General features: G+C 41.1%; 1 protein-coding gene and 1 non-coding gene across 25 annotated transcripts in view; both read right to left on the bottom strand.

The window, feature by feature from the left end:
- PDLIM5 (PDZ and LIM domain 5) overlaps positions 1–13981 on the bottom strand; it is a 185022-nt gene that overhangs the window by 117146 nt on the left and 53895 nt on the right. For all 24 annotated transcript variants that reach the window (XM_074950615.1, XM_074950635.1, XM_074950611.1 and 21 more), the window contains one exon: positions 13008–13159. In XM_074950615.1, coding sequence (XP_074806716.1) covers positions 13008–13159 — 152 coding nt within the window. The remainder of the gene's footprint in view (positions 1–13007; positions 13160–13981) is intronic.
- LOC141987020 (U6 spliceosomal RNA) lies at positions 10690–10792 on the bottom strand. Its single transcript, XR_012639417.1, has one exon. It is a non-coding gene; the product is annotated as a U6 spliceosomal RNA (small nuclear RNA).

The following is a 13981-nucleotide window of genomic DNA, read 5'->3' as shown; positions in this document are numbered from 1 at the left end:
CCCTGTAACCAACCCTCTGCCCCAGCCTTGATCCCCCTCCTGCACTCTGAACCCCTCAGTGCCAGCCCAGAGCACCTTCCTATGCCCCAAACTCCTCATCCCCAGTCCCACTCCAGAGCCCTCACCCGCTCCTGCACCCCAACCCCAATTTCATGAGCATTCATGGCCCGTCATACAATTTCCATACCCAGATGTGGCCCTCGAGCCAAAAAGTTTGCCCATCCCTGCATTAGGGTAACATCCGAGCACCCCTCCACACACGTACAAAAAAGGAACTCTTTCTTCCACCTCGGGTTCTGAAAAAACAGCTTGTTGAGTTTACAGTTTTGTTTGTGTATTTTGAGGAATGATGACTGGGGCGGGGGGGGGGGGGTTCACATGACCCTCCCCAAACATATTGGGTGGGGGAGAGAAGAAAGGCCAGCATCTGGAAGAGAAGAGACAGGGCCAGAACATCTCCTCTACTGGCTACGCTGCCTGGCTGCTACAGTCTCCCACTCCTGGGGAGAGCGTGGGGGCCCCGGGCTGGGGCAAGCAGGAGTTAAGTGGTAAGGCCACGTGCCCCTCCTTTGGCTGGTGCCCCTTTTGTGTCCCGCTCCTCACTAGTCGCCAGTTCCATGATCATCCATGTCTTGAGAGAATAAAATCCTTTGTCTATGTCCAGCTCTTGTGAAAGTTCTGTCTTTTGTGTTCTCAACTCTTCCCCATGGACAATTTTATTCCTCCAGTGAAGTGTGACTGTCATGGGAGGTCATGGTTGCACATGGAGAAGTGATCTCAGTTAGCAAAGGCCAGTTCCAAGGAGGATTCTGAATATTAGGGCACAAATCTAGAACAGGATTTCATTCAAGGACAAGCCAGTACAGACAGCACAACATACAATATATGTATATTCACAGGCTGCTGGATTCTTAGTTACTTTAACATGGCTTGTCTGTTTTCACTTGTAGTGTCAAGTTTGAAACTACACATAGTGATAACCATGCATTCATCAAAACTAAATACACTAAATAGTTAACAGCTGCAGTATCAAATGAATAGGACTAAAAGCATTCACTATATTGGACAAACACATACTACTCCAGGCAACTTCTGCATCCCATTTATCTACCTGAGGAGGACAAGTTCTTTAAACTAGAGAAATGAAAGCACTGCTCCTATGGCATGCCATGCACCAACTGGTTCTAAATTTGAGAAGTGTTTTTCTTCCAGGTAAATACAACTAACATATACGGATTTAACTCTGTCCAAAATCATTTCTAATCAGTGACTACTATCCTATCAGAATAGTGTGTGTGAGGAACCCTTAGAAGCAAAACCATAAACTTGTCTAAATTACCGAGACTTGGATTTTTCTAAAATCACTCTTTAGACTTCCTTTTTAAATCTCCAGAGATTCATCAAAAAGATGAATGATTCAAAACTTGTTCCTTTCGTTCACTCATTCTTTCTTTTACCCCGTACAACCAGTCTGGTATTTTTACAGCCCCACTACCATCAGTCACTGAAACAGCTAGATGAAAACATAATATATTCCTAAGTACAGTAAAGTTCAGTGTGTACATTAATTTAGAAGTTGGATGAAAAGTTTTACAGTTCTGTTAACATTCTTCTCACAGTCGGTGGTACTCAGTGCTTTCCATATACTCACATTCTATTTCTTCTTTTTATTCAGTTTAACTCACCCTCCAGCACAATTATCTTCTATATACTTTTATACTCTATATCAGTGGTTCCCAAACGTTATTAGTTCACATACCACCTTCTTATTAAAAAAAGTTGTGAAGTCAATTGATGGAACATCAAGCTCCCATGCAACAGTTTGGGCATCCCTACTCTACATCTTGTGTGTCTCTAAAGATTAATGCAGTACCCTGGACATTTCATAACACAATGTGACATTTCATGAGCTGGCACCACTTTCCTCATTCCCACTTATTGTTTGGCAGACACACAGAAGTATCCCATCAAACTGCTGACCTGTCATTTCAACTCCTCTGCCCATGTCCTACCCCTTTCATTTTTACCCTACCAAGTCTCCTTTTGAACCTAACTGCAAGTCTTTGGTTTGTCAAGTTCACTTAGCTGCAGCATGTCTTGTGGTTTTTCAAATTGCTAGTTAGTACGAAGCAAACAATGTTCGCCACAAAAAACAGTTTAATCCCAGCTGGAAGCAAGAACTGTGCCCTCCCATTTATTTAATTTGCTGATCAGACTTTCTAAGTCACAGCATTGTCAGCAAAACCCATTTGGCTGTTGAACTAAATGGCACTAACATCAGATCACACCTCAGGGGAAACGTGCATAAACTCATGCACTAGGACTCTTTAGCATGAAAAAAACCAAAAAACCAAAAAACACAAAAATCCTTCAGCTTTTTAGTTAGCCTTGTATCCTTGTAACTGGTGTTTTATCCCAGATAACTTAACTTTAAAACTAGGCAGAATAGGATAGATAAAATATAAGAAAATTCAAGTTCTTGGGTTATACTGAATAAAGAAAACACAAAGGCCTGTGGACTTTAGAAAATCCACTGGGACAGGAAAAAAAGTCTGGTTCATATAAGAAATGTACAGGCATGATCCTGAGGTTTATCAAATCAGCTATCGATCTGTGCCGCAGTACCTCGATAAAAAAAGAAATATTCTTCTTCAGTCACATGACAGTCAAGGACTTTGCTTGTCTTTTTAAACCATAGCAATCTATGCTTGGAAAAGGAGGAAGTTTAAGACAGCAAGACTGGTAACAGCAAACTAAAGAAAAAGCCTAGAAGCTACTTTTCTATACTTTTGCTTTCACAAGTGCTGGCAGCTCTCTTCCACCAAAACTGGAAATGGATATACACAACTCATGCAATAGCTTAATGAGTATAGTTCACATAGGCATTATGTGGAAAGATGTTTCTGTGGCTGAGGTCTGGTCTATGCTACAGACTTATATAATTACGTCATAGGGATGTGACAAATCCACACCTGAGATTTAGTTGGGGACTGGTCCTGCTTTGAGCAGGGGGTTGGACTAGATGACCTCCTGAGGTCCCTTCCAACCCTGATACTCTATGATTCTGAGTGAGCACAGTAATACCAACCTAACCCCCTGTGTAGACATTGCTAAGTCAACAGGAGAGCCTCTCCCGCCAACATACCTACCTCTCGTAGAGCTGGATTAACTAAACCGAAGGGAGAGCTCGCTCATCAGCTTAGAGCATCTTCATTCCAATGCAGCCTTTTACGTGTACACTTGCCCCTAGATTCTTCTGCAATATGCAGAAGGCAAACTAAAAGCTATTTTGCAATCAACATACAGATTTAAAATTTTTATTAAAGCTAAAGTTAAAAAATATTCTATAATAAATAGGTTGGGAAAGGAGTGTCTGCACATCGGGGTACAGTGCTTAGATTATCCACAAATACAAAATTTGTTTTTAAAAGTCATAGGATACATAGAGTATATAATCAGCAATAACCCAAATTTAGATGAATAGATTTAACAGTACAGTTTACATATTAGAATATGAATACTCGGGTACATCACTTGTGTAAAGTTGTACAAAGGTTGGGTTGTGGAAAGCAAAATCTATCAACGAGTGGAGATTGTCCCTCAGTAATTGAAAATTAGGTTGGTTGTCCATTTAGAAAATACAATCCATGAGGAAAGTATTAGTTACTTTCCTGACTGCGCTTCTCATTGGCACTCCAGCTCATCCCTCCTGGTATTGCCGATATTCGGTGATGGGTTCTATGTAGATGTCCCTCGACCAATAACCCAGACTGACCTACCCCAGACTGATCTTGTCCCCATGTCCCCCGACACATCCCCAGCGTGTCCCACTCCATTCCTGTACCCATCCCCTACTAATGCACCTAACCTCTCGGCAACCAAGTCAGGTAGCTTCCCCGTTGTCATGGGGTCTGGCAGACAGAACATGGAGCATACAAAAAAAGATAGCCTCTCTGCTCCAATTTCTGGTGCCTAGCACCATAGCGTCACCCAGAAACCAGCAGAAGCAATTTCAGGAAAAGTCCAGCTAAGCACCTAAGCCCTGGACTCTAGAGCATACTCTGTATGGACAGTCTTTGGAAAATTTTGGGGACAAACCCCTAATGAACACGTGCAAATGGTGATTTTCAGAGATGTACAACTTGGCCAAATTTGGGAGGATTTTCAGAGGGACAGCAAGAGCTTTCTTTAATTTCAGGTTCCTGCTCCAAAATACAGAAGAACTAAAGCTTCCCAATTAAATACAAGAAGTTAACATTGGCAAAACTTTTTCTCCTAAACCTTATTTTCAGAAATGGCTCAACTGTTTTTGTTGAAACATTCCATAAAATGCTCAACTGCGGCAGACACTCAGCATGGAAAATTTCACCCTGAACGGTTAAAGTAAAACAGGCAGTGCTGCCAGTTCTAGTTATAATAAAGTCATCATCCTCAACGCACGATGGCAATGTTTAAATTTTATAAGAAGCTTTCAGCAATTCTATTCTTCAGTTAATTCATTTTGCAGCATTAGCCCTGACACTCGGAGCTTAATCCAATACCCAACATCCTTCCACTTCATTCAAAGGAACGATGTTGGATACTGGATTTAGATCAGGATACTAGTGACCGAGGGAGAGATTCACAGGACTGCCAATTGGAACCTCTAGATTCTTTCCTGGGACTGCCAGCAACGTGCTGTGTGACCTACAACAAATCCTTAATATCTCTGTTCCTCTGCTTAACCTTCACTGCAGAGAAAAATCTCTTTTGAAGCAAGAAGTATTATCTAATTAATTAATGTTTATGAAGAGCTTTTAAGTCTTTGGATGAATAGGGCTACAAGTGCAAAGTATTAAGTATTATAATGAAAGGTGGATTCCAGGAAAGGCTGGCAGAGAAGATATTAGCTATGCACTGTCAAACTAACACAAAACAAAAAAAAAAAACCCAGACAACTTGCAGATGATGCTCAAAACTGAATTGTTGTCTGAAACAAAGTTGGACGGTCTCTTATTTTCTATAGGTAAGTATGTACACAAGCACAACAATTTTTATAAACTTTAACAGTCATTAAAACTAAAGAAAGAATTCCTATGTATGGGAAGGGAAGAGGACCAAAGTAAACCAAAGCTGGACAAAAGCAAGAGTACCTCTCATCATAAGTTTCTTAAAAGATTACCCTTACGCAGCTCATGGGGGAAAAAATCCCTACACAGCAGCCTAAAACTCAAACCTGACAGTAGGAGGTTTAACCATCATCTACTGTGAAATGCGGATTGTTAATAGTTTCAGTCTGTTCAATATGTTCATATGTTCGTTCATGTTGCTTATTAAAGTTTGCTCAACCTGTCAGTACTACTCAGCTGTTAAGCGTGTTTTCACACCCTTCTACGACAGGGTAGCTTTTGAACAGTTTAGAAACGTAAGACTTCAGCTTCCCAACATACTGTTGTATGAAAAAACAAACAAAAACCAAAAACAGAGAGACTACCAGAGAAGCAATAGGGGACAAAGAGCAGATAATCTTGTGCAGCCTTGGACAAGTCACTTAGTCTCGCTGGGCCTCAGTTCCCCATCTGTAAATTGGGGATATCACTTCATTTCTCCCAGCCCTTCTCTATATCATTAATTTAGATTGTAAACTTTTCTGGGCAAGAAATGTCTCTTATTGTGCATTTGCCTAGCACAATGGGACAAACAACAACAAATTCAGAGTACTGATAAGGTCTTAAGTCAGCAGCAAAGGACCCTATCTGAAATGAGTTGGAATGGGAATTGTTTCCTTATATATCACGGTTCAAATCATTGCACGGGTCAGATGGAGAAGCACCATTTTAGCTGTGACTGCTGGTGCCAAAGACGCTGTAACAATAGGCCTTTTTCTTAAGCGTAGCAGGATTAGGATAATGTCCTCTTGCTGTGCCTTGGTTACATAAAGAATCTGAAAATATCAAAAAAGAGGAGTCCACTAGGAAAAAGTCCCAGTACTGTCAATTTCCAGTTTTATCATGAGGCATGTGATACCTTAAAACTCCAACTGCTCCAACCTCTTGAGAAAATTTTTTTTTAAAAAAAAAACAAAAACAAAAGAAAATTCTAGTTTTGCTGGGTTGTGGAGAAAAAGGCTTGAAAACATGAAGCAAGTGCACAATAAAGGCTCAGAAACCAGAAAGCAAATATAAAGATGGATTTAAAAAAAAATCGTGACTTTCTGAAGCCTTATTCATGATTTCTCAATACTTGAGACTGGCGACATTGGAGCCATGTCTTCCAGGGCAAATCCGGATTTATGCAACTATCAATCTGAGAGCTCAAGTCTCAGAAGCATCCAGTCAGAACAAGGTTCCAGCCTCACCATGAGAGCAGCACATAGTTAAAACTAAGTTTTATCATTAAATGTTACTTTAATAGTTTAACTCACTCAAAAGTAAGGTAGGTACCTCATCGTAGAGCTATCGGACACCATGCCTGCCCCGAGGAGCTGACATTCTAAGTACAGACTTGACACAGTGGAACATGGGTTAAAAAGACAATCGGGATCAATAATAACTGGCCTCATCAATGGAAGCTGTGGATGCTCAGAACCTCTAAAATCAGACTGTCCTGGCATTCATTTTGTATGAACCAGTGAGGGAGCTGCTAAAAGGAGCTTACAGATGAACTGTGCTCAAAGCAAAGGCAAACCACCACATAGCCTGCTTCTGGCACTTCAAGTGAAACAAACAAAAAGCCATACAAAACTGAACTTATCTTGTTCACTTAGACAATGAGCCATTAGGCAGATTCTGGAAAAATCACACATACAAAACACATTGGGAGGAGGGACACCACTTCAAAATCCTGGATATTTTCTTGACTGGAAATATTTTCAACAGGACTATTCACATGCATAAGTGTTTATAAGATCAGGGACTCAGCAGGCAGGACTTATATAAAAGAAGTTTGGTTTTTACAAATGGTACCTTAATCTTTGTGTATGGAATCAGTTTCTCCCCCCAACAGAACCAGAACACACATCAAGATAACCATTCTTGGGAGTTAATGTGGGATTTTCACAAGCGCTCAACGGTGGACTAACTGTACTCCCTCTGAAGCCAAAAGGAGTATTTTTGAAAATTCCATCCTTAAGCACTATTTTATAGTTAAAGGAAACTCATTCGAAAAGTCACTTCAGCATCTGATCAAGATAAAATTGTAAAACTGCAGAGACTTTTTTGGTGTGCAGCATTGGTGGATACTCGCTACTTCAGAACACTAAACCTTATTGGACCACAGAGTACTCTATAGTCTCTTCTCAATGCCTGTGTGCTTCTATTAATTGTAATGGAATAACAATTTTTTTCCAGAAATTTGACTGATATGACCTCATGTAATGGTAAAATCCAAGTTTACCCTTCTGATTTTTGAGAACCATAAAAACATGGAGAAAGGATTTTGTAGAAATATTCCCCCCCAAACAAGTTTAAAATAGAAATTCTGACTAGCTTCACTTCAGTAGCTTACACAATTATTTACTCAAGCTTGAAATACATTAAAAAAGCCAGCATCTGCTTTCTACCCATCTTCATGGGAACCAAGAAAGTACTTTGACTGAAAAATAAAATATCGGGGAGCAAAAGAGCTACAGAGTCTTTGAGAGGATGGTGAAGAAAGGACTCATCCCATAAAAGGATTTTTTCAGAACTTACAAAAGGCATTTCACTTTTACAAAAGAAAGGATCTGAGGAACCGAACTGCAAATTTTACAAAAGCCCATTATCTCAGCCACTTCCTACATGAGGAATCAGCAAAAACAAAATTATAGTTCCTAATGAAGAATGCTGGAAATATGCCCTTATGCGACATGTCTTTTAATACACAAAAAAAATTATGTACCTGAAAATACTTTTAATATTATTAGAGATGTACTACTCTGCACATCTGGCAAGTATGAATTTATACAGCTGTACTTCGGAAGCCTCCAGGAAAGGATCCCTTTTTAACTGTGATTGTTGTAATTCTGATTCCTTCCCAGGATAGCAACCAATTACACATTTGACCAATATATGGTACTATTTTATTCTGAAAAATAAAGTCATTTATTTTCCGGAAAGAGGCATACTCTTCTGCAAACATTTGAATGCAAATTGCCAATTGAACTAGTTTTCCACAGAACATAATGGACACTAACTGTGCATTGAAAGTAAGCATTAAATAATAAGTTGTTAAGACTTGAAGAAAGTCCAAATGAGAGAGACACATTAATAACCTGTATTTGAAGATTGCATTTTCCTAAGGCCTCCTCACACCGTCACAGACCCCAGTCCCACTAACTTCAGAGTCCATGCTAGCAGATCCCAATGCAGGACAAGGCCTTACACTACACGTTCTCTGGACATGAACTCTGTCTTCCTGTCCGCACAGATAGCGTCTCGCACATGGAGAGTGCTTAAGAATACACATATTACATTAAATTTCATAATTTATGTGCTGTGGCAGAGCTCCGACCTTGTCCCCATGGGTCTCGCGCTTCCAGGCAGTTTATGCTAGCCTCAGAGGCTCACTGAGACCCTCCATGTAGCCCTTCTCTCTCTAGGGCCAGGGTTACAGTCTACTGAGCCCCTTTCATCATAAGCCAGCAAGGAGGTTGGTGAGAACTCCCACAGTATCTGTTGTCCCTACGGGCTTCTTCCATAATAGTTTAGGCCCCTGTCAGGACAGGAGGCTAATCCTCCCCTCCCAGGAGGTGTTTCTGCAGTGGTGAGTTGGGGGAACCCGGGCCCGCCCTCTACTACGGGCTGTTGGCAGCCAACCTTTCACTGCCAGAGTTGCTACATTTCCCTGGGCCACTTCCCCACAGCTCTCCCACTTCTCTCTTCTTCACCCTTACCTTAGGGCTCCCTTACCAGTGGCTTGAGGGTGTCTTCATTACCCAGCCCTTCAGCCGCACTTCCTCTCCTCTGGCTCGCCTCAGCCTGACTAAAGTGAGTCCTTTTATAGTATCAGAAGGGCCTTAATTAGAGTCAGGTGTTCACATTAACTTAATGGCCTCACCTGACTCTTTGCAGGTTAATTGGAGTCAGGTGTTCTCATTAGCCTGGAGCAGCCCCTGTTCTGGTCAGTCAGGGAAAAGAAAACTGATAATCCAGTGGCCATTATATCTGCCTTCTGCTACTCTGCTGCACCAGGCAGAGTTCCTGTGGGCGGCGTCCACTGACTCCCTTGACGCCTTTCAGGAGCAGTGCCTTTGAACACACTCCTGTCCCTGTTATTTCATTAGTTGTCCCCCGTAATCATTTGGTGTCCAGGTCCTCTGGATCCCCCTCTTAGGCGGGGGGGGAGATCCTTTAGCAGTGGGCGAGCTTTGCCCGCCCACTTCCCGGATCCCAATAGGGCTACTCTGTTGTACCCAACTGGCCTGGGTCTATCACAGTGCAGTACCAGGTCTACAGTTCAACAGAAAAAAGGACTTGATTTTTCATTTAAGTATGTCTAACCTTAGAAACATGCACCACACAATTGCAATGACAACTCGAAGTTTTGTTATGGTAGTCAAACAGCAGCAGAAGCATTTCTGACAACAGTAATAAACGGAAACAGTATTTTCTAAAAAAGCATCAAGTTGCATACTTTATTTACTAGAATATCTCCTTTGCCTGGCATCCCTTTCTGCATATCACAAATCCACCATGATTTCAACAGCATTAAAAAGGAGCAATGAACCACCATCCATAAAATGCCCTTCCCTATCAGTTGGGCAAGCCACCTCCCTTGCCTCATTCAATTCCTCCTAACCTCTCTCCCCTGAGTCAACCCACAGACACAAAAAATCTTACATCTTCCATCTTGCCTATGAGGAATGAGGGTGTGGAAAAATGTTAACAGCACAAGTGATGTGTTTTAGGAGTTACCATGCTAGCTTATTGTAATGTTTTAGTCTCTCCCCCCTCTCTGCTCCGTTTATACACCTTAACTCATTGTTTTATAAAATACAGACGCCAACCCTGCACTAAGAACCACACCCCTGCATCCAAGTAGAGCCCCAATTACTTCAAATGGGACTCCACACGGGCTCAGGGATCTATCAGTTCTCCATGCAGATTTGGAAATTTAAAATTATACACTCTTAAGAGCAGGAACTGAGTCTGGGTTTTTGAGAGTTGCCCAATATTTTGGCATTCAAATTAAAAATGGCAACACCAGGACCAACGTAACTTTTGAAGATTGCCAGCCCCAAAGACGACATTCCACTTAGTTGGGTGGATTACACAGACAGTAAATTATCTCCTCATGAAATATCTCAAGTACAAGCAGTTTCATCTTGGGAAGGCTTCCCAACTTCAATTATTTTAAGATTTAGAAGGATTATATCAACCTGCATCAGCAGACAACCCAGCTATTGTTAATCTCAGAATACGCGAACTAGATAAATTCATGGAGAATAGGTCCATCCATGGCTATTAGCCAAGATGGGCAGGGATGGTGCCCCTAGTCTCTGTTTGCCAGAAGCTATGAATAGGCGACAGGGGATAGATCACTTGATGATCACCTCTTCTGTTCATTCCCTCTGGGGCACCTGGCATTGGCCACTGTCGGAAGACAGGATACTGGGCCAGATGGACCTTTGGTCTGACCCAGTTTGGCCGTTCTTATGTTCTTATGAAATGCAAGCCAAAGCATCAGTGGCATAGGCAAGAAACCTCCCCTGGTGCAAAACAGAGTTTGATGCCAGTTATGGAACACTTCACTAATTTGCATGTCATCCTTGCGCAGGGGCCATGCTAATCTTCTCTGTATCATTCCAATTTTGGTATATGTGACAGGATGACCCTGAAAGTCAGAACAACAGTAGCTATAGTTTTGGGAATTCCCTTAGGCCTCCTTATCTTAGGAGTGGAGAGGCTAGCCTGAGCTTTAGCTTCCAGAAAGTCCACTGAATTAGTGAATCCAGGCTGATTATCAGTGATTGTAGCAATACCAAAGACATTTAGGAATAGAGAAACATTTTAGGAGACTTCTGTGTCACCAGTACTGCCTCTATCTACTCCTTGGATACATCATTAATGGTTGGCTTCTGAGAACTTCACTTCATAGTTCAGAGTACTGTCCTCTTTTCCTCAGTTTACTTGCTGATATGCTTTGAAACACAGCTTATTCCAGGAATGACAGAGTAGGAATAGGTTTCAGGGACTGACTAGCAGAGATGCAAACAGGAACTATGAGAAAAAAAGGAGAGAAAGCATCGCAGCGTCCTAAAAGCATCAGAATCTTTGACACAATCTGACTACTGCTTCTACCTGATGCATCAGAATGATTAAGAGTTCAGGACTCCTAATGGAGACTTTCAAAGAGAAACAATATGTACTGATAAAATCATAAAAATTCCCTGTGATATGACAATGCAAACAAACATGCACATTTCAAACAGATTTCCCCCCACCCCCTATTCTTTTGCTACTCCTGCAAAATTTCTGGAAAGGGATCCAGACTCTGTTAGAGTCCTGAGCTTTCCCTCAAGAAAAACCTTCTCCTTCAACTGAAATTAAGTTTATAATCCAAGAAATATAAACCAGTGAGTATTAGTCCCCAAATCCACTTATATAGTCTCTGGTTATCTTTATTTTACCCCTTGTTCTTACTGTTTGCCCTGGCCATCAACTTCTCAAGCAAAACAGCTTCAGATCCAACATGAATAACATTGTTTTATCAGCTGTCACTTCTTCATAGCCTGCCCTGAGTACTTGTTTAAAAGAGCAAGGCTGGACTATTTCCTTTAAAAAGGCTTTATCTTTTTAAAAGATTACATTACTGCACAGGATTATCGGCCTTCCAACTGCAGTTTGTTCAGAAAGCTTTTTACTTGAATGCTCATTGGTGTAGACTCACAATATAAACATAAGATTGCAAACATCTGAGAAACCATCTGTAACAGGCTGGCACTGTTTGCCTGAAACATCGTTTGCACATGCTGATCAAGCTGGAAAATGTTTTGCTGACTCAAAGGTGTTCTCTACACTTCTCTTCCCCCCTAAAATTCTTCACTAGTGCTAATAATTGTGGGTCCAATCGTGTTGGCTGCCCTCTAGTGTTTTAACTACTGTTGCATCTAACCCCACTCACAGCAGGACTTCTAGGAGACACATTGTTCTCACTGTTGCTCCTAGCACCAGTGGAGTTTTAGGGGGAAAGCTAACTGTAAACAGAACTGCTGAAACAAGCAGCTTTCTCTCCCAGCCAGACATAAGGGAGGAAAAAGAGACTCGAGAAAAAGAAAATCTAGGATGTGGGCCGAGCAGTCAGAAGGGAGGAGCTGCGGGAGCAGGCAAGCCTGGGAAAACAAAAGTTCAGCTCATATCCCATACAGTTAGATATTATGAACAAAACCAAAGCTCCAAGAAGGGAGAGAGGTTCGGCTTAACTCAGTGGCAACTACAATAGAACGTCGGCGTTATGAACTCCCCAGCAACGGAGGTTGTTCATAATTCTGAAATGTTTGCAACTCTGAACAAAACTTTATGGCTGTGCTTTCAAAAGTTTACAGATGAACACTCATTTCCTACAGCTTTGAAACTTTACCATGCAGAAGAAAAAGACTGCTTTAAAGCATCTTAATTTAAATGAAAGAAGCATAGAAACAATTTGCTTACCTTGTCTTTTTTTCAAACTTTCCCTTTATTATTTTTTTTTTTAGTGGTTTATATTTAAACACAGTACTGTACTGTGTTTGGTTTTTGTTTTTGTTTTTGTTTTTTTTTTGGGGGGGGGGGATGTCTACTGCTGCTGATTGTGTACTTCTGGTTCCAGATGAGGTGTGTGGTTGAGCGGTCAGTTCACAACCCTGAAGTTCTACTGTATGTCTGACCGCAGGTGAGGAAAGGCAGCCATCTGCTCACATTTGTATCTAACCATTTTCTAGATTCAATGAATACATCTAGACCTACAATACCATTATCCTTCAATTATAGTCAGCAAATGCACGTATTTAGCTAAATGATTTAGAGGTGTTCCTTCTTAAAACAGCAGATATTAAAGAAAAAAAATCTTACCTTTGCAGATTCATGTTCAAGTTGCCTGTACAGGCCTTGATCTTGTTTTGTGCTTCCAGATGAGTCATCCCGTCTGTACTTGTCCCATCAATGGTGAGAACCACATCACCTATCCCCACCTGGGCTCTAGCTGCCTTGCCACCATCGCTTAACTGCAATGTCACAAATGCAATGAGTAAGTAGCATTCTTCTATGGGTCATGTTAGCATTCTTTGAATATAAAGGAGACACACAGTTATATGCATAGCTACCTACATTTTTTATTCACAAACACACACATAACATAGATGATATAGGCACACACCTCTTACAGGAGAGCACCACCTCTCCGAATAAGGTTATTTATTATATAACTGAATTCTGTCTTTATGATCAAATAATAAAGGGGACTATTGTCATATTTACCACTGTCTGGCACACCTAGAGATATCTGTTTCACAGAGAAAGGAATTTAGGACTTGAAGACACCCATTCTTAGAAATCAGGGAGCAACTTCCATTTCAGAATCCAAAGGGGAGGGCAAGTGAGGTACATATCTGTGACTGAGAGAAGAGCTGCCCACCAAACAACCGCTATCAAGAAGTGGTCTATGTTTGAGAGTCCTCAATCTGTAGACCTTGGGAGATCATTTAAAAAGAGGTAGCATACTGTAGAAGACGACAATTACTTGCATTTAAAAAAAATTCTGTGCTGACACTCCAGACTCTGCCTGATTCATAAAAACAATACACAGCTCTTTCAAAAAGGGAAATCCCTCAGGAAATTAAATTTTTAAAAATATGTGGAAATTGTCAGGTTTGACACCTGCAATGGGTCAAGAAAGCCAGTCTCTTAAATACCAAGATATCTGGTGTTAGAAGTACTGCAATACCAACAGCACTTAAAATATACACTGAAAGCCTTTTTTAAAAATATGTACACAGCGCGTGCTGGTATCATAGTACCAAACCGTTTTGTTGATGGAGGGATTAAGG

This window comes from Natator depressus, chromosome 4 (assembly GCF_965152275.1).
Source record: "Natator depressus isolate rNatDep1 chromosome 4, rNatDep2.hap1, whole genome shotgun sequence".
Lineage (NCBI taxonomy): Eukaryota > Metazoa > Chordata > Testudines > Cheloniidae > Natator > Natator depressus.
Note: the sequence above shows the minus strand (reverse complement) of the source record. Positions and strands in the feature narration are given on the sequence as shown.